The sequence below is a fragment of the Psammomys obesus genome, unplaced genomic scaffold (genome assembly GCF_907164565.1).
Source record: "Psammomys obesus unplaced genomic scaffold, mPsaObe1.curated_primary_1811, whole genome shotgun sequence".
Classification (NCBI taxonomy): Eukaryota; Metazoa; Chordata; class Mammalia; order Rodentia; family Muridae; genus Psammomys; species Psammomys obesus.
The window spans coordinates 1,661,790-1,682,042 of record NW_026596125.1 but is presented as its reverse complement, the minus strand read 5'-3'; the positions used below and the strand labels follow the sequence as shown (position 1 = coordinate 1,682,042).

The 20,253-nt window shown below is 49.2% G+C and overlaps 1 protein-coding gene across 2 annotated transcripts in view; it reads left to right on the top strand.

Moving 5' to 3' along the window:
- Nucleotides 1-20,253, top strand: part of Slit1 (slit guidance ligand 1) — a 139,582-nt gene that overhangs the window by 111,910 nt on the left and 7,419 nt on the right. For both annotated transcript variants that reach the window (XM_055591540.1, XM_055591539.1), the window contains 9 exons: nucleotides 1,468-1,539; nucleotides 2,300-2,371; nucleotides 9,777-9,940; nucleotides 11,651-11,775; nucleotides 12,048-12,145; nucleotides 14,777-14,916; nucleotides 15,034-15,127; nucleotides 17,052-17,189; nucleotides 19,881-20,109. In XM_055591540.1, coding sequence (XP_055447515.1) covers nucleotides 1,468-1,539; nucleotides 2,300-2,371; nucleotides 9,777-9,940; nucleotides 11,651-11,775; nucleotides 12,048-12,145; nucleotides 14,777-14,916; nucleotides 15,034-15,127; nucleotides 17,052-17,189; nucleotides 19,881-20,109 — 1,132 coding nt within the window. The remainder of the gene's footprint in view (nucleotides 1-1,467; nucleotides 1,540-2,299; nucleotides 2,372-9,776; nucleotides 9,941-11,650; nucleotides 11,776-12,047; nucleotides 12,146-14,776; nucleotides 14,917-15,033; nucleotides 15,128-17,051; nucleotides 17,190-19,880; nucleotides 20,110-20,253) is intronic.

Below are 20,253 nucleotides of genomic sequence, written 5' to 3'. Positions count from 1 at the left end.
TTAGCATTACTATATTCCTGTGTGGGCAACCAGCATTCTAGCTATGTTCACGGCTGGGTATTGTTCCCTGTAAGCCTGCACTGCACTTTCTTTATCCAGTCCACTGTTTATAGGTGTGAGGGTTGTGTTCAGCTTGGACTGTTGTAAGAACAGACCCTCTGGAAAGCTGTGCCTGAAAACATCTTGTGCTGGCTATTATACTATCCCAAGCTGTTGGCCACAGGCATTAATCAGCATCCCTTATCTTTGCCTGGTGGGTATGTGTACATCTCATTCTTTCCCCTTCTCCTTGAGTTACACATCAGATGTTAAGAGATGAGGCCTTCCCCATGTGTGACTTAGATCAAGCCTGAGGGCCAGTAAAGGTCTGACTTTGCCAGCCTTAAAGACCAGAGTATGAGCAGAGGCCAGGAAGGACCTGTCTGCGCCTCCCTCTTGCATCTATAGGTCAGCTCATCCCCATTTCATGATTGACTGGCAGCTTGCCCATTCTTCCCTGAAAAGACTTAACTGTGAACAGGCTTCTATGAGCCTGGTTGTCAAGGCCACCTCCTCCTAGAGTGGTGTTTCAAGCCCTAGGTCCTGAGCTCCAGGACCATTTGGCAATGTCTGAAGATGTGTAGTTGTTACACCTTGGAGGGAGGATGTTGCTAGCTTGGGGTGGGCAGAGACTACAAGCCTCCCTCAACACCCAGGATAGCCCGATAGCCTAGAGCTGCCCAAAGCACTGAGCTTGGCAAACTCGGGACCAAATGATCTTGGTGTTCTTTTCTCTGCTATGGACAGTTCACTTCACTTGGACTAATTAGGTATAATTAGTATAATTAACATATTAATTAGGTATAATTAATACGCAACAAACATTCCACATTAAAGCATAGAAATGGATATCCAGTAGTGATGACGCACTTCTGTAATCCCAGCATTGAGGCAAGAAGATTGCCACAAGTTCGAGGCTAGCCAGGACTGCATAGCAAGACCCTGTCTCAAAAAGGGTATAGATTTTGGCCAATGTTTACATAATCAGAGCTCCAGGAAACCCTCACCACAACCTAAAGCTCTGAAGTCCCCTCCCTCTGGCCCTTAGCCAGCCCCAGGTAGGCTGCATGTTAAGATGCACTTTGTTTGGGAAATCGGTATAGTTGCTCTGAGATCCTTCCACAAGTTGGTGGTTCCTTCTCTTGTGCTGCCGATGGCATTCTATCCAGTATGAGTATCTGTCACAGAATCAGTGCCCTCACTAATCTGCCTGCCTGCCCTTGATGGGTTCATATATTTAGAATCCTTTGGGATAGTGAATTAGCATGTGAGATCTAGAAACACAGCCTTAACATAAATACTGTTAACTCAGTTAGTGGGGTGGGAGTGGCCTCAGAGCCTCAGCCTGGTCACCTATAGGATGGGGTGGGAATGGTCCTCCATCTCTGCCTCTATAGCTTCTTCCCCTCCCCCCTTTTTTTCCTGCAGGATCCTCAGCTACAATGCCCTCCAGTGCATCCCTCCTCTGGCCTTCCAGGGGCTCCGTTCCCTGCGCCTGCTGTAAGTCTCTTCCAACTCATTCATCTTAGGAGACCTACCCCATTACCCAAGAGCTTCTCTTAGTGAGCAGAAATATTCCCGGGTCTGGAGGGCTAGCAGAGGCAATGCTGCATTCAGTGATGGGAGCCCAGAATGCTCTCATCCAGATCCTTCACAGAAGCCAAGTTAAGAGTGGGAAATGATCCAAGAGAAGAGGCGACTATCACCCTTAAGTTGAATTTGTGTATACGTTTATGATAGCTGCCCAAGATAAAGAAGTTCTTTGTTTGCACAAGAGAATTCTGTTCAGATTTAAAATGTTTGTTTCCAGAGATCTGTGAACTTTTTCTACAAGTTTCTCACAGTGATATTTTGACCAAAACATTATGTTGTGTCTGTTTTGGTGGCTCCTGACCCCATCAGAACCAAGGTGACATTCCTCCAGTCCTAATTTATGTCTGGCTATGCTAATCTCCTTAGAAATAGCCTACTCTGCCTCTGTCTCCTGGCTAAGAGGGGGGACCTGTGTCTTATTTATGATGTAAATTCAGTGCTTGAGTTATTTCCATGGCAAAATCAGAGTCTTCCTAAAATACCAAAGTACCAAGGTACCTGAACGCTAAGGGCTCCTGTTTCCCTCCTGGAGCCAGCAGGTTAGGGCTGCTGGTCTGGGGACTGTCTCTCCACTAGCAGATACCCGTGGTGTCCCCTCAGCAAGGGCTAGGATGATCCTCCACCCGGCATCCCACCCTATCCCTGGACTGGCCTCTTCTCTCCTCAGGTCTTTGCATGGAAACGATGTCTCCACCCTCCAAGAGGGCATCTTTGCAGACGTGACATCTCTGTCTCATCTGTAAGTAATGCCAGCCCAGTTCTCTGAGCCTCACTGAATTTCAGCAGACCTGGGAGGATGAGGGAGACCCAGGCCCTCAAACCATCAGAATGTCTTGCTTTTGTCCTGATACTGAGCTTGTGAGCTTTCCCCAGGCACCTTCCTGTGAGGAAGAACAGGCCATTAGCAGGTGGTAGCAGGCACTTCCTGAGTACTGGACCTGTCACCTGCCAGCGTGACCACCCCACAATGATCCCACAACACAGGCGGTTTTTTCCTTGTTTTACACAAAAGGGTCGAGGGCTAGGGAGATGCCTGCCGCAAGCTGCCCAGCTGGTGAGGTGGTGGTTCCTGCCCCAGTGCCCAAGCTCTTAGACTATCCCCATATCCCAGCCCTTGCCTCACGCCATGGGGATGAGCACCAGAAAAGTATTTCCCAAAGAGGTAGAATGGCCTAGAAGTGCTTCCCAAGCGCTACAGCTGGCAGTGCCATAATGACTCTTTAAAAACAAAGGCTACGCTGGCTGGGGAGATGGCTCCGTAATGCGCTTCCCATGCAGTCACAGGGACCTCAGTTTGAGCCCCCAGAACCCACATGTGCTTGTAATCCTAGAGCTGGGAGGCAGAGACAGGCAGATCCCCGGGGCTCTCTGGCCAGCCTTGCGTACTTGGGGAATTCCAGGCCAGAGAGAGACCCTGTCTCAAAGGGAAAAGTGTATGGGACCTGAAAAATAACACACAGGAGTGTCTTCTGGCCTCCACATGCACACGCACATGCGCACGCACAGATGTGCACACAGATGCTCAAGGCACACATGAATGCACACACACAAATGAAAAGGGAATTAATGTCTCAGAGTACAGAGTTTCTCTTTGGAGTGATGCAAACAGTTTAGAAGTGGGTAATGAAGATGGCTGCCCAGAGCTAGGAATATAAGCAACATTTCGGGCTTGTACACTGATTATGGCAAAAATGACCAAGTGTTTATGTTCATGTATTGTATATAAAACAATTAAGAGGTAGATAAGCCCAGGGCTGAGGCAGGGTTGTCCTTACCCTGGAGGTTGGGGTGGTGCAGAAAAGACACCTTCCTGGCATTTCTTGGTACTCTTGGCTGTGGCATGCATACGGACTGTGGCCACATGGACTATGGCTGGATTGCTTTGGCTCTTTATCTCTGAGCCCAGGGCCTGAGTGAGCAGGCATACTTACATCAGAGAGCCTTGGTATCAGCAGTGTTTCTCTTGATGTTTGGTCAACCATCTTAGAGGTTCCTGGTTCTGAGAATCATATTTCCCATATTTTAATCTGTAGAGTCAGAGTGATCTTAAAACAGGTAATGCCTTCATATATGTCTATGTTTTAGGAAGCTTTTACTATATTAGATTTCCATGTGGCCTCTCCAACAGCTCTTAATTTTAGCTGTCTTTCCCTATATTCCCTCCCATTCCCTTTTGTGTCCCCGTCCCAACTTGATACTCCTGTTCCAGGGCCTCTCCTCTATCCATAACTCTCTATTCTATTTCCATTCCCTAGGGAGATCTATCTGTCCCCTCCTAGTCCCTTACACTATCTCTAACCAATGTGGTTCTATAGATTGCAGGTTGTTTATCATTGACTTAACAGCTAACAGCCGCATCTAAGAGAATGCATGCCATATTTGTCTTTCTGGGTCTGGGTTACCTCACTTAGGGTGATTTTTTTTTTTCATGGTTCATCCATTTACCTATGAATTTCATGATTTTATTTCATTCTTTTAAATAGCTGAGAAATATGTCATCGTGTAAATGGACCACATTTTCTGTATCCTTACCTCTGTTGAGGGGCATCTAGGTTGCTTCCAGATTCTGACTGTTACGAATAAAGTAGCAATGAACATAGTTGAGTAAGTTTCCTCTCGATAGGATGAATCATCCTTTGGGTATACTCCCAAGGTGGTTTAGCTGGATCTTGAGGTAGATCGAGTCCCGTCTTCTCGAGGAGCCTCCACATTGATATGCATAGTGGATGTATAGGTTTGCGCTCCCACCAGCAATGGAGGAGTGTTCCCCTTGCTCCGCACCCTCGCCAGCAGGAGCTGTCAGCTGTTTTGTTGACTTTAGCCATTCTGACAGGTGTAAGATGGAATCTCAAAGTAGTTTTGATTTGCATTTCCCTGATGGCAAAGGGTGTTTAGCATTTCTTTTAAGTGTTTCTCAGCCATTAGTGGTTTTTCTATTGAGAATTCTCTGTTTAGATCTGTACCCTATTTTTAATTGGGCTATTTGCTTTCTTGATATATGTAGGATTTTTTTTCTCTTTATATATTTTGGATATTAATCCTTTATCATATGTGTAGTTGGTGAAATTCTTTTCCCATTCTTTGAGCTGTTGCTTTGTCTGAATGACGATATCCTTTGCCTTACAGAAGCTTTTCAGTTTCATGAGGTCCCATTTATTAATTGTTGATATTAGTGCTTGTGCTAATGGTGTTCTGTTCAGGAAGTCTTTTCCTATCTAAATGAGTTCAAGGCTGTTTCCCACTTTCTCTTCCAGGTTCAGACAATACATGTTCTAAACAAACAAGACCAAAGCTGTAAAACCCATGTTGGATCCCATAGCCGACTTTGGGAAAACAGTGATATCAAATTTGAGGCCAGATCTATGCCATAAGAAATCAGATAAGATCATCCATCCGTTAGCCACCCATCCATCAATGTTACCATAGCAAAATGCCTGAGATGATCAACTTCAAAAGAAGAAACATTTATTTTTGCCTCACAGTTTCACAGACTTCAGTCCATAGTTAGTGATCTCTGTTGCTTTGGGGCCTGTGGTAAGGTTGCACACCAGGGTGAGAACATGTAGCTGAGAAAATTGTTGACCTCATGACTGTTGGGAAGAAAGGAAGAGGAGAGGCCAGGGGCAGATACTCCCCAATCATCTAATGCCTTCCACCAGGTCCCACTGCCTAACGGTCTATTAACTCTCAGCAGTGCCAAGGGCTGGAGTCTAAGAGCTTAACACGTGGGCTTTGGAGGATGTTCAAGATTCAAACTATAGAATCTCCTCCCATTTACCCATCAGCAGATCGCTACCAGCTCCGGTGTCTAACCTGTAGCCCAGTGCCAGAAGGTTGCATGCCCCTTTTAGAGCTCATGGCTACAGTTCCCAAATGTAGTCCTTCATTGTTTCATTGTTAGAACCCTGCATTTTGCTGCCTTTATTCTGCTATAGACCAGAAAGCTCTATTTCAATGTCCATTGAGGAGTAGGTGTGAAAACCCAGTAGAAATAATGAATTACATCATGCCATGCCCATGTGATAAAACAGTGAGTGGTTAATGACACATAGGGCACTGTAATTTATTATCTGATGAGAGGCAGAATAAGTAACGCGATACAATATAAACATAAGCGTTGGTGGGACCATGCATAGCAGTGTGCCCCTATACTCCCAGCACTGGGGAAGATGGCAAGTTCCAGGCCAGCCTGGGCTACCCAAGGGCCTTGCCTCAATGGAAGGAAGGAAGGAAAACAGACAGACTGGAAGGGAATATGAAGTTAATTCTATTTTAGGATGGGTGATACTTTTCTTCCGGCATTCCTTTGCGCTGAGGGCTTGTGCCCTTCTCATGTCTTTGGCAGGCCTCACTCAGTTAATGCTGACTGACCCAGCTCATGTTTTCGATGTTAGCTAGTGTCTGGTCCAGCTCTGCAGTTAGTGCTCCTAGCCACTTTTGCAGCCTCTGGGGCCAGAGAATGAAGATGGCACTACACACACATAAAGCCATGAGTGGCAGGGCGCTGGGGCTCGGATGGAGGGTCTTAGAGTTTGAGAGTTATTCTGGCTTCAGATAGTAGGAGAGGCTGATTCAGGCTAGGCTCCATTAATAGAAGCTGGTGCCACTTGGCGTGAGCAGACCAGACAGCTACTGTTTCATTGTGCCCAAGTTACACCAAAGACCAACAACATGGGGCTATTTATGATCTCGCCGGATGTCTTCCCAACCCACAGTCCTTTGGGACTGAAGACGGCCTGGCTCCTGGCCCCACCTGTTCTCCACTCCCCACTGAATTCTTGGTTGTCTTTACTTTTTAAAACTTTTCACTAACTAGTTAATATTTTGAGACCGGATCATATTTCATAGCCAAACAGACCTGAACTTCCTGGTCATCCTACATCAGCCCCCTGAATCTTTAAAAAAAAAAAAAGCTTTTGATTAAAATGTGTAAGTTGTGCTGGGCATGGTGGTACACACCTTTAAACCCAGTACTTGGTAGGAAGAGGCAGGTGGATCTCTGAGTTTGAGGCCAGCCTGGTCCACAGGGGGAGTTCCAGGACATTCCAGGACTACACAGAGAAACCCTATCTCAAATAACTAAAAAGAAAAACAGAAAAAAAAATGTGTAAGCTGTACTTTACATCAGCTTTCATTGGGCAGTATGATCCCCAGGAGAAAGAAAGCTGTAGGAACTGCCAAAGAGAGGGCAGTGGTCCTCAGCAGGGAAGACCCAGCCTTGGGAAAGCGGAAGCTTCAATGTTGAGTGAGGTACTGATGTATGCTCAGGACAGAAGCAAGTGACCACATGCCCATGTGGCTTTTAGGAGTCTTTCTTTGGCCGTGTGTTATTAAGGAACGAGCTGGGAAAGAACATTCACATCTGAGGTGCAGCTCTCCTGCTGTGTGGTGGACATCTGTGCCAGGATGGGTGTTTGTGAAGCTCTGAATCACGTCAAGGGCCCCCCACACGGGATTCATCAGGCGTTTTGTTTTCGTTTTTGTCTTCTATAACGACCCTGCTCGCAACTGGGCTATCCTCCTTGTGGTTCACTATAAATCCTATATTGAGTTTTTACATGCCATGATTATGCTCCATTGTACTTTCTGATCATTTGAAAAATAATATAGTAAATGTAAGTTATTTTAGATATGCCATAATATCTATCTTCCTGTAATCTTAAGAAGTCTGTTTTTGCACAGACTTGGGATTTGCCTCCAACCTTCCTCTGTGTCTGAGAGGCCCTGGTGCTGATGGGGGAAGAGGATGGTGTTTTGCTTGTCCCATTAGGCAGGATGAATGCTGTCAGCACACAAGGACAGAAAATTAAATACACATCAAGGTTGCACCTGCCCTCCTTCCTTTTGCTGCGTGATTCCCTCGGCACCCATTCTAGGTTATCCAGGCTCATCTCTCTTCCCGTCTTGATCGTGGGCTCTTTATTGAATCATAAAGTGAGCCCCAGAGATGATCGGGGAACTGCCCAAGGTCACCCAGGCGGGAAGCAGCTGTGGTAGGCTGAGTCCAAGTCTCGCTCAGCCTGTTTTATAAGAGCATACAGTGTCAGTTGTGCTATTTCGGGAGATTCCTGTCCAGAGCCGTAGCCGATTCTCTCAGGCTGTTCCCATCTTGGGGGTTACTTCCTCTGCAGTCCAGAACAGGTGGGAAGTGGCCAGTTATCCGGTGGCCTGTTGAACACGCCCCTTCTCGTTAACCTCACACAACCTTGAGGTTTTAAAATCGGTTGATACTGATGAGCTTCGGGCGCTGATCTGTTTGCTGAAAGGAAGAACTCTAGTCCCCTCTTCCCATGACATTCACATCCTGTCTTTATGCCTCTCACTTTGACTGGGGGGCGATTCTGAGCTTTCCACAGGATCAGTACAGGGCTGGGCAGCTGGCAGGACTCTGGTGGGTGCGGAAGTGAGGGTGCAGGCATGGCCCACAGAAGCTGATACAGCATGCCTCGGGCAGCCGTGTCGCTTGACATCCACTTCTGTCACCTGGATTCTCTTCATGGGCTTCTGGTCTAGAGGAAAGCTCACACCTCTCGAAGCCAGGTGTAAAAGGGTGTTCACAGCCGCCTCAACTGCCCGAGTGCCCGGCGACAGGGAAACTGCTCATTAAAACCACAGGGTAGCTATTCTACCCAGAGACGCTGCAGAGCACTTTGGCAAAAGTGAGGCAGATTCCTATATGCCGACCTGGAAGGTTTCCAAGGCATGCTGGCTGGCGACAAGAAGCAGGCTGCTTGGATGTGATGCAAAGTGGAGAGGAGTCGCGTGCATCCACGTGGGGAAGGACTAGAAGGCCACACTCAGGAGCTTGGTGACTGTGTGTGTATCAGCGTACCGTGAACCTGCCTGGAGTGGCAGTCTCCAGGCCCTGGTTCGTTTTCTGCAGCTGTGGACCGGACACACGAATGAGAGAAGAGTTTATTCCAACCCTGTTTCTGCGGAACGAAAGTCCAGGAGCACACGTGATGGCAGAAGCATACGGAGCAGTCACGTGACAGGGTGGCATCCACTCCTAACCAGAGCTGGCCCACTTCCGGGGGAATGAGCATGGCGCCCTCCCGGCTGTAATCTGTTTTAAAGGGCCACCTTTCACACTGACCTGATGAAACGTTTCAACGTGCATTTCGGAAGGGACATTCAGACTATGGCACCAGCCTTTCTTTGACAAACCACACCATCACACGTGTCTTTATATGCATCTGTAGATGTTTCTGTGGGAGAAACTTCCAGAAACTATTTCTGGGCCTAAACATCTATAACTAGAGTTATACCAGTTTGCACTCCCATCAGTAACACTAGACTATGCCCATGAAAAAAAATCTTAATCTCTTTAAACATCTTTAATCTCTGCACTCAGGAGACAGAAGCAGGCAGATTTTGATGAGCCCAAGGCCAGTCTATATAGTGAGTCCAGGCCATCCAAGGCTACATAGTGAGACCCTTTCTCTAAAAAAAAACAAAACAAAACAAAACAAAAACTGTGTGTGTGTGTGCATATGTGTGAGAGACTGTGTGTATGAGTGTGTACATCTGAGTATGTGTGATAGAGTGTGTGTTTCCATGATGCTTAGCACTCACAGTGAACTGCAGTGTTTAAAAGAGACTTGCAAATGAATGTATGCATGTTGTCTTTGTATAATTAAAAATGAAAACAAAAGCAAAGGTGGATGGGTTTCCTCTGGGTCTCGACCCCAGAGGCTGCTTTTTGCTGCTTTGTGACCCCATGGAAATTACTTATTCCTTGCAATGCTCAGTTCCACATGTTAAAATTTCAGGAAGCTGGTGTGTGGGGTTAATGAGAGCACTGGATGTGTGAAGGCAAGACTGGCAGTCATTTCTCTGCAGGGGTAAATGCTGGCTGGCCTCTCCCCCGTGCCTGTGGAGGCTCTTGAGTACAGAGCTTCTGCTCCTGGCAGCATGGGATCCAAACCCAAATTTTCCCCTTCCTTTGATCTAGGCAAGCTACTTAATCTTTCTAAGTCTATCTCTGTGTGTAGAAAATGGAGCTAGTGAGGGCACAGTGAGGACTAAGATGATGTGTATGAAGTGCTTAAAGTGGGGCTTGGGGGTGTCCTGGGACCCTGTGTGCTCAGTGCATCAAAGCTTCTGAAATCGGAATGCCCGCTTTTCTCTGCTGCCCGTCCCAGGGCCATTGGTGCCAACCCCCTGTACTGTGACTGCCACCTCCGATGGCTCTCCAGCTGGGTGAAGACTGGTTACAAGGAACCTGGCATTGCCCGCTGTGCTGGACCCCCAGAGATGGAGGGCAAACTGTTGCTCACCACACCTGCCAAGAAGTTTGAATGCCAAGGTGAGCCCAGGAGCATGCTAGAAGGGGTGGTGGGTACCAGATACCACAGTACTTGCCCAGCCGTGATAGGTTCTTCCAGATACTTCTGGGTCCCTGGGTCCCATTGCTGGGAGAGACAGGTGATAGAATTGAGGCTCTGATGCTTAGGATGGCTGCCTTCCAGTCTTAACATCCAAGAAGCAAAAAAAAGCCAGGCAGAAAAATCCCCGGCCAACAGGGCTTAGAGTCTTCGTGGTGGTTATGTAAGGAAAACCAAAATAGCAGTTTTGAAGCTCCCAGGCTCCTGGCAATACAGGCACCCAGACTTCCCTTAGATAGGCATTGTGCTGGACAATTAGCTGAAACCCTACTCTGTCCCTGGTGTGGCCGGAGGACAGCTGGGGCTTTCTTGGCATTTGCAGCAAACAGCACCAGGGTGTGACTGCTGGTCTGTGCTGAGGTTCCGCGCCTCCAGCACATACAGAGACTTGTTTAGGGACTGATTGGCTGATTAGTCAATCAAGCCCTCGAGGCCCTGCACAACCGTGTGGAGCAAAGACAGGTGGCTGAGTGGCTGCCTGGGCTCAGCTTTGTGTGCGGGGGGGGGGGGGGGGTAGCTAGAGGAGGACCCTGGGGACCCCAGGGCATGGTCCTTGCCCTCTGCAAGCTCAGAGGCCACCATAGGAAATGAAACTGACAGCTGTAGGTTAATGAGGAGGCCCAGGCCACCCTGCGTGCAGGAAGCTGTCACGGCAGTAAGAGTTCCAAGGGTCCCCTCTGCCTCGGCTACTAGGAGCGAGCCTATCTCTGCTAATATGTGCTTGGCATTTACTAGCTGCCACGGTGGCACGGAGTGGTTCTTTTTAATTGAAATATGACGACATCTGGAAAAGTACACAGACACAAGGGAAGAGCCTGGTGCCTGTTCACTAACTGAGCTCAGTTGGGTACCAGTACTGTGCCAAGAAACAGAACACATCTGTGTCCGGAAGGCCCTCCGTGGAAAGGTTTTTTGTTTGTTTTATTTTGGTTTTCCTGTGCAAGTTCATGCCTCTTCAGCAGAACTGACATGTCACCTCTTCCCAAAGGAGCCTTCAGGGGGAGGCCTGAGTAGCCAGGTTTCCCTATTCATTCTTACAAAACCTTGGTGTCCCTCACAGCTGGCACCCGGGTACCCTTGCCACCAGGCTCCTCTATTCTCTCCAGTGAATGAAGTCTGGAGAGGAGCCCATGTGGCCTATGAGGTAGCAGGGAAGGTTTTCCCTGCTTTAGACTTGGACTCAAGGCATGTGGACTCCCCCACCCCATCCCCATGAAGCCTCCTCGCAGATCCAAGTGAAGGGACATAGCTGCAGGCTTGTGTGATTGCCTCCGAGGGTGTGAGGGGCTGAGCCAGGAAAAGTCAGCCATCACAGCTTTGCCACTCTCTGGCTCTCAAGGTGACCCTAAACACTGGGTACCGTTTCCACCTACTGAGAACTGCACAGCCATTCATACAACTCTCACAGCTATGCGTTCCCACAGTCCTGCCAGCGGCCCTGTAGGAAAGTAGGTTCTGCAGCCGGAAAACTGGGCTGGGCTGGGCTGGGGGATGCAGCACAGCCTCACAAAGTTGAGGGGAGGCACGTCTCCCGGTAGGATGGTATTCCTCGCAGGACTGGACCTCTCGCTGTGAAGCCTCATGTATCCACACACACCCCTGCTCTGCTAATGCTCTCCCTGTTGCCGCAGGTCCCCCAAGCCTGGCAGTTCAGGCCAAGTGTGATCCCTGCTTGTCCAGCCCATGCCAGAATCAGGGCACCTGCCAAAATGACCCTCTTGAGGTATACAGGTGTGCCTGTCCCAGCGGCTACAAGGTGAGTGGAGGCTGCAGCTGGAGGAACAGGGTTCTAGCCGCTGCTAGGCAGGCCTGGCAAGCCTGGGTCTGTTGCTTGCTCACCTGGCTCAGAGGAAGTGTGGGAGTGAGCCAATCGCCAACGACATGACCCATGGCTGGGTGGACATACTGAGGGATGAGTGAATGAAAGAATGAGCACGCAGACAAGCAGAGGTGCTGAGGGTCGTTTCTTAGTTCACACTTAACCCCCTTAACTTTCACCGGCGTCCTCACTGCTGGCTTTTCCTCTAGGGCCGAGACTGTGAGGTGTCCCTGGACAGCTGTTCTAGCAACCCCTGTGGAAATGGGGGAACCTGCCATGCCCAAGAGGACAAGGATGCTGGCTTCACGTGAGTTCCCAGGAGCTTGAGTAGGGGCTGAGGACTGCCGATGGGTCCTGCATCCAAGCCTCAGTGTGCTGGAGATGAGGGTGGGTAGGGGAGAAAGACCCGTGCCTAAGCTCCCTCTCACCTGGCAGAGGTGGGAGCGGAGCACCTGGGGAACAGCAGGCACCAGACAGCACAGCCTCACAGGGGAGAGAGCCTGGGCTTGGGGCTGTGCTGCCTTCTGGTGCAGCTTAGGCAGCTTTAGCAAGGTGCCAGGAATGTCTTCCCACGCACTGGGAAACTTTGGCCAGGGGCATATGTCATGGTAGTGTCAGGAAATAGTTGGGGGTACTCTTTTAGATCCCCACTTACCCTCCTGTGCCCCCATTTCCAGCTGAACAAGTCTCTAGAGGATGTGCCAGGTACCTAAGGCAGGCCTTTGCTAGCCCTGTGGTACAGCTGAGGTGACCAAAGTTGGAGGCCCCTGGGGTCCTACCTTCTGGGGTCCTATTCATTCACCTCTCAGTGACTGGACACTGCAGGGGAAGGATCCCACCATGAATGGCGTTTCCCATGCTCTGCGCTTCCCATGGCTTGTATCTGAATCCCTCCAGGGCACATGTCATACCCACACACCCCTTCCCGCCTGCCTTCCCCAGGAAGCCTCAGCCCCCATCCCTGCCTCCCAGAGTGTTTCTGAGGTACACAGTACTTAGTCGCTGGAGATAAATTGCCTACTGAACAAATTGGCTCTTCAGAAAATGATGTTGAATCTATGGGCGGAAATGGCCAAACCTGCCTCTGCAGACCCAAATTACCAGATGTAAAAAATAAAGCGCTAAGTGCCTCTCCTCCAGCGTTGCCTTGGAAACACATGCTTACAATAGGCAGGCCCTCCTCAGGGGCAGGAGCAGCTCCAGCTAAGCTTCCTTCCCAGTCTGCTCCTCAGCTTCTGCACAGGGCTGGGATGCCCCTTCTGAGCAGAGGGGGCTGGTGGGGTGGTTAACACATCCAGCAGCCAAGCAGCCTGTAGCCTAGGCAGGAGGGGGGACCTCCTTTCCGCGGGCCTTGTGCCTTTTGATCTTACCAGTAGGGACTTTCTGCATACGAGTCTTGTCACCCTAGCTAAAATCCACACTCCAGAAGATGCACACATTTTCTTAGACCAACAGCTGCATTTTATCTCACTGTAAGTTTATTTTTTCACGCAAAGGAGACAGCATCATGGGCATCGTAAACATTATTGCCATTTTAAAGTAAAACAGCCATGTTGAGCATGCTTTCCTCATCGGCCATGGTTATCTGTTGAGCATAGCAATCGGGTCCCATTTTGTTATTTAGTCATTATTATTATTTTTTATTGTGTGGGTCTACTGTGTAGCCGAGGATGCCCTGGAATTCCCGGCTATCCCGCTTTGGCCTCCTGAGTACCTAGACCACAGCTTCTGATGCCACACTTCACTTCTTAAAGTGCCACCAGCAAGCTCCTCCACAGCAACGAAAACTTCACCTCTCCCTCTCTGGCTGGAGTTAGTGTTTCCATTGTGTTGCCCTCCTGGTCTCTATTGTGGTATGATTGTATGCCAGGAGCAACTGCCACCAATGAGGGCACAAGAGTGAAAGCTTAAAGCTCCTCCCCATTTCTTGTCACCATACGCTCCTAATTAGAAGTTTCTTTTGACTGGATTTGGAGGTACACATAGGTAAATTTTAGGACGCAGGAGCCTGAGACAGAAGAATTGTGAATTTGAAGCCAGCTTGAGCTACGCAGTGAGAGTTTATTTAAAAAAAAATGTTTTATTAAAATTACTTTGAAGCATGGGGAGATGGCTCAGTGGGTAAGGACACTGGCTGCTCTTTCAGAGGACCCAGGTTTGAGTCCCAACACTTACACAGCGGCTCACAACCATCTGTAACACCAGTCTCAGTGGACCTGATGCCCTCTTCTGGCCTCCAAGGGCACCAGGCACGAAGTGGCACACAGACACTCAGACAAAACACCAGTATACACAAAAGCAAACAAATAAAACTACAAAAAGATAGTTTGTTGTGTCTGGGTAATCATTAAGATGACTAATAACATGCAGAGCAGTGAACTGGTATAAAATTTGATGGTCATTATCTGTAATGTAGTGTGTTCTGAGGCTGGACTCCTTTACAGGTGCGTGTCTGTTTTCTTTGTCAGTTGGTCCATGCATCCGTAGATGGTCTGCGCATGACAGAAGAGAGCAGCTGCCTTGCTGTTTTGCTTACATAGATATATTATATACTTGCTGGGAACGTGTGTTCACATAAATCCACTGGCGGGATTAGAAGAGTCATTATAGACCTGCCACTCAGCTATTGGAAACCCAGTTTATACAGCAAAATCTCCACAGCGAGCAGGTGGCGACAGTATCTCACTTTGCTTAGATGGCAGTTCCACACGCCTCCCATCAGTGTCTCTTACTTGTCTCCCCCACCAGACGGCAAGCCAGAGGATCCCTTGAGGGCAGGGTTGGTCTTGCTACCCTCTAACCTGTTCACCCTCTGGCAAGGGCCTGCTCCAGAGCAGAAACGCCTGCCGTGTGGGTTAAGGATTCTGACCTGTGGCCGCAGGCTTTCCCAGTTCCTCCTCATTCTCTGTCCCCCTCCCCTGCCCCCGTCGCACTGCAGGTGCGCCTGTCCTTCTGGCTTTGAAGGGCCGACCTGCGGAGTGAACACAGACGACTGTGTGGAGCATACCTGTGTCAATGGGGGCGTCTGCGTGGACGGCGTGGGCAACTACACCTGCCGGTGCCCCCTGCAGTACACAGGTGAGCACTGCAGGGGCCCAGGCACACCCCACCCCCGCCCATCCTGTGGGCGCGCCACTGTCTGCACAGGCTCTGTGGAGCTTGGCAGCTCCTGCTTCTTCCTCCTTCTTCCCCTAGGAAGGGCCTGTGAGCAGCTGGTGGACTTCTGCTCCCCGGATCTGAACCCGTGTCAGCATGAGGCCCAGTGTGTGGGCACCCCGGATGGGCCCAGGTGAGTGCCACCCACTGCCAGGGACTCCAGCTAGGCTGGAGTCCTCTCTTCCTTCCTAATCCTCATCTGTTGGTGGGTGTGGTATTGGCATTCTGGGCTCCTGAGAGCCATCACAAGGGTGGTTATGGGCGCAGTTCTGTCCGTGCAGCCTTGGGATTGGGACTTGCTGCAGCCTGGTCCTGAGCAGATGCCAGACCACTTTTCTCACTATGACCTGGGTGCAGCAGTAAAGTCCTCTTGAGGTGCTGGTGGAGAGAAGTGAGAAGGTGGTTCTCTAGAAAGTACAGTTTTATTCCTTGAATGCTCCCCACACACACTTGGGAAGCCAGCAAAGAGTTGTCAGGGTAGGTAGGACTTCCTGTGGTCTACATCCGAGTGACCCAAGCCCAGGAATTGAGGTCTAAGGCCAGGGGTAGAGTCCTGAAGGTGCCTGCAGCGTAGCCGGAAGTGATAGGAGACTGTTGGGGCCCAGCTTATATGTGAGCACTAGACTGCAGCAAGACCTCCGTGAAAATGAGAGAGGCGATGTGCTTGCTCCTCAGTAAATCACAGGGAGAGGAGTGGGGTGGCAGGGCCAATGGGGGGTGGGTGGCATACTGGGTGGAAGAGTCCCTCCGGAGGTGAGGGAGCTTACAGGGCAAGAGGAAGCGGGGTTGCGCTGGCTGGTATAAAATTGCTGTCATCCCTCGCCCTCGGAAAACGGGCTCCATGTTCAGCCCTGGGCCCAGCTGCAGTCCACTCTGCTGTGTGATGCGCGTACTCTCAACTTCCTGTCCAGGTGGTGGGATGGGAGGGAGGGATTCCCAGCTGTGCCTCGAGTTGTGCTGGGCCCAGTGAGCATTTGGTGTGAGGATCTTGAATAAGAGTGTGAACACGTGTGTGGTGGCTTGGCTACTGTAGCATTCTCTCAGGTTGAAGCGCCAGAGCCATCTGTGGGTGGTGATCAATTGGGTGGGTCAAAATTAACACTCGAAGAGAAAATGGAGGCCGTCAGAGAGCAGTGTGCTGTTTCATGTGGTCGGGGTAAATTCTGTAACAGGAGACTGGTTCTGCACATGTGTTTCTATAGATTGGGCTGAAAGAGATTTTTTCCAGCCTGAAAAACACCGGCTTTGGAGTGAGAAACAACTCCAGGCAAGGACGCAGTCTGCTTCCGTGGGGTTTGCAGTTGGTAGGGGTTCAGATAGGGGCTGTCGCTTAGGGAGAGTTAGAATGTTTCCTGGAAGCTTCCTGGGAAAGAGGATGAACTGGACTGGCTGGACCACTCAGGGAGAGAGCAAAGAGAATTTGCTCCTCAGTAAATCACAGGGAGAGGAGTGGGGTGGCAGGGCCAATGGGGGGTGGGTGGCATACTGGGTGGGATGAAGGCAGGGCTGTGCCTGACAGGCTGGGTTTGGTGTGGAGAGAGAAGCAGATAGTCTGAGAGGCAGGTAGAGGGTGTGCTCTTTATAGTTAGACAGGCGGTTAGCCTGATTGCGTTTGGGGACACTCTTGAGGCTCAGTGAGAGCCTGGAAGTTGGGGCTGGCCTGGGTCAAGGTCCTCACCGAGGGTGGGTACAAGCCTTGCTGAAGGGTGGAAATCTGGGCCCAGCATAGTTGTACAGGCTGAACTCAGAGCAACAGGCAAACCTGTGGAATGTGGGGCTGTGTGCCGAGGGTGCATCCTAGGAGACCATGAAGCAGGGCAGGTCAAGAGCAGGCCAGAGGCTGACCTTGGATGTGTCGTTGGTAGTGACGGTGGGCATGTGAGACAAAATTCTTGCTGCCAGGCATTCGCTCTCCCAGCCCAGGTTCCCCACATCCAGGCTGCTCTCTTTGCTAGTGGAAGAGGCTCCGCAGAGGTTTCCGGCAAACACACAGGCGGCACAGCTGGCGGCTGAGCTCTAGGAGGAATGCCTGCTGACCCTCTCCCTGTCCACCATAGGTGTGAGTGTGTGCCAGGGTACACGGGTGCCAACTGCAGCGAAAATCAGGACGACTGCAAGGACCACCGCTGTCAGAACGGGGCCCAGTGTGTGGATGAGATCAACAGCTACTCGTGCCTTTGTGCCGAGGGCTACAGGTGAGCCCCTCTGGTCACACTGTGACTCCCCAGCCTCAGATGGGACTGGCGAGGGACCCCTAGGGCTTGGGTGAGTGATAGTCCCCATTCTGGGAGCTGAGCGCTAGAGTTTTAGGCGTGGCTCAACCAGGTCCAACTACATGAACGTGGGTGAGTCAAAACAACCACTTAGAACCTGGGCACAGGCTTCCAAACCTGGTGTTGGAGACCTGGGAAGTGAGGTGAGTGAGGAAGGAGTTTAGCAACGTGCTTCTGAATGCAAATATCCAGTTGTCCCAGCACTATTTGCTGAAATGGCTTTTTTTCTTCTTCTTTTTCGTCCCATTTAACTATCTTGGCTTTCTTGTGAGATCTCTGTAAGCATCAAGTCCTCCCGTACAGCCATCATTACACCAGCAGCATGCACTCTTTATTACTGTAGTCTCATGGTGAGGTTTAAAAATTGGAAAGTGTAAGTCGTTCTGTTTCGTTATTTTTCAGGGTTGTTTTGGCTGTTCTAGGTTCATTGAATTTATATGATTTTATGGTTAGCTAGTCAAGTTTTGAAAAAAAAAAAAAAGAAGTAATATGAGATTTTGGAAGGAGCACTATTGACTCTAGAGCAATTTAGGGAGCAGTGGCGTTTTAACGAAATAGTACCCAGTTTTGCCACCCTTGAGCATGAATTGCCTTTCTGTATATGTTAGACTCACTTTAGCGTCTTCCAACAACTGTTTTGTCATTTTAAAAAGTAAATGTTTCATGCTTATTTTAAAAACTTTTTTTTTTCATTATTATTTCATGTGTAGGGGGGTTTCGCCTGTAGGTATGTTTATGTACCGATGATGCTGGTGCTTTCAGAGGCCAGAAGAGGGTGTCCGACACCCTGAGACTGGAGTTGCAGACGCTTGTGAGCCTCCAGTGTGTGCTGAGAATCCAGCCTGGGTCCTCTGAGAGAGCCTCCGTGCTCCTAACCACTGAGTCATCTGTCTAGTTCCTCACACTTAATTTTGAAATTATTCCCCAATTTAATTATTTTAAATAATATTGCAAATGGAAATTATTATTATTATTTTGGGTTTTCAAGACAGGGTTTCTCTGTGTAGCCATGGCTGTCCTGGAACTCACTCTGTAGACCGCTCTGTAGATCTTCCTGCCTCTGCCTCCCACGTACTGGGGTTAGGGGTTAAAGGCGTGTGTCATTACTGCCCAGCTTAGAATTGACTTTTTTTTTTTTTAAATGTGTACAAGTGTTTGCCTGATGTATGTACCACATCAGATCCCCTGGAACTGAGTGTAGGTGGTTGTGAACCTCCATATGGATGCTGGGAATTGAGCCCAGGTCCTCTGCCAGAACAAGTGCTTTTTATTGCCGAGCCATCTCTCCGGCACCCTGGAATTGATTTCTTAATTTCATTTATTGTATGTGTATCCATTTTGTAAATCTTGCTGAATTTTTTATCAGTTCCATGAGCATTTTAATACATTCCATAGGGATTTTTTTTCTATAGGATAATATAATCTGCAAATAGATCATTTTTCTTCTTGTCAATCTAGAAGAATATTTTCACCCTTTCTATCCTAACTGCTCTGAAAGGACTCCCCAGGATACTGTCTTACGAAGCTTGTGAGAGCAGACATTTTTGGCTTGTTTCTAATTATACAGTCTCTACCCGTGGAGTGTGATGTTGGCTGTGTGTTTTCTGGCTGTTCTTCATTAACCTGATGGACCTCCTTCTAATTTGTTGAAGTTTGTTTACTCTTTAATTTGTTACTCTGATGTTCTTCATTGATTGATTTCAGATGTCAAACCAGCCTCGAGTTCCTGGGGCAAAACTTAAATGGCCATGCTTAACTGTGCTCTATTTGACTTGCTGATATACTGTTGAGGGCCTTTTGCCTATATTCCTAAAAGATTCTGACCTATATTTAATTTATTTATTTCAGTGTCTTTGTCTAGCGTAGGTGCCAGGATCTCAGAATCAGGAAGTGTTCCTTTACCGTCTCTTAGAAGAGTTTGTGAAACTCTTTGGGCCTGGGGAATTTCCTGGTCACTAATTCACTTTCCTTACTTGTTTGCTAGCATGGATGTTATATTCGTATGCTTGAGTCAGTGTGCGGAGTTTTTGTGTTTCTAAAAGTTTGTCAATGTTATCTATTAGTGGCACACAGCTCACCCTCCCCTGTCTCTTGTGCTGGGCATGGTTAGAGTCCAGGACTTTGTGTGTGCTAATCAAATTGCTCTACCTTCTGTCCACACCCCCAGCTAATTGTTTTTATTTCTGTAAGTTTTGTAGTGATGTGCCCTCTTCAGTTCTGTAATTCAGGATCTCACCACCACCTCTATTATCACAACTGTCTTGAGTCAGAGCTTTCTCTTCTGTATCGAAAAACCCGCCTTGCAGAGTTATTGGCAGGAGGGCGGGAGTGCTATCTCTAGCCTCAGTGTGCAAGCCAGTCATCGGAGATATTGTTAAAGAGTGGCTCAGGTGGGGTTTCTTTTTCTGGGAAGTGCCCAGGTGGGGCTGCCCCACCAGGGTGTCCTCCTGGATGCAGCTTCCTTAGAAAGGAACTTTCACAAAGGGCATCTTCCATCACTTTAAGGGTCCATTTCCCTGAGGTGGTTGGCAAATTTCTGACCAGCACTGTGGGAGAGATTTCCCTGTGCCTCATTTGGCCCTACCCTCTCTGACCTGTGTCTTTTCCTCTCAGTGGACAGCTCTGTGAGATCCCACCTGCCCCCAGGAGCCCCTGTGAGGGGACTGAGTGCCAGAATGGGGCCAACTGCATAGACCAGGGCAACCGGCCCGTATGCCAGTGCCTGCCAGGCTTCGGAGGCCCCGAATGTGAGAAATTGCTCAGTGTCAACTTTGTGGACCGGGACACTTACCTGCAGTTCACTGACTTGCAGAACTGGCCTCGGGCCAACATCACTCTTCAGGTGTGTGCCTGGGGACCTGATCACTTAAATGGAGTCAGGGAACAGGGCACTCCTGCTCACGTCAGAATTTCAGAGTATGCCCCAGCCCACAGGGACTGCAGGAACCTGTGCGCGTTGCTGTTATCTCGGGGTTAGGATGAGTCA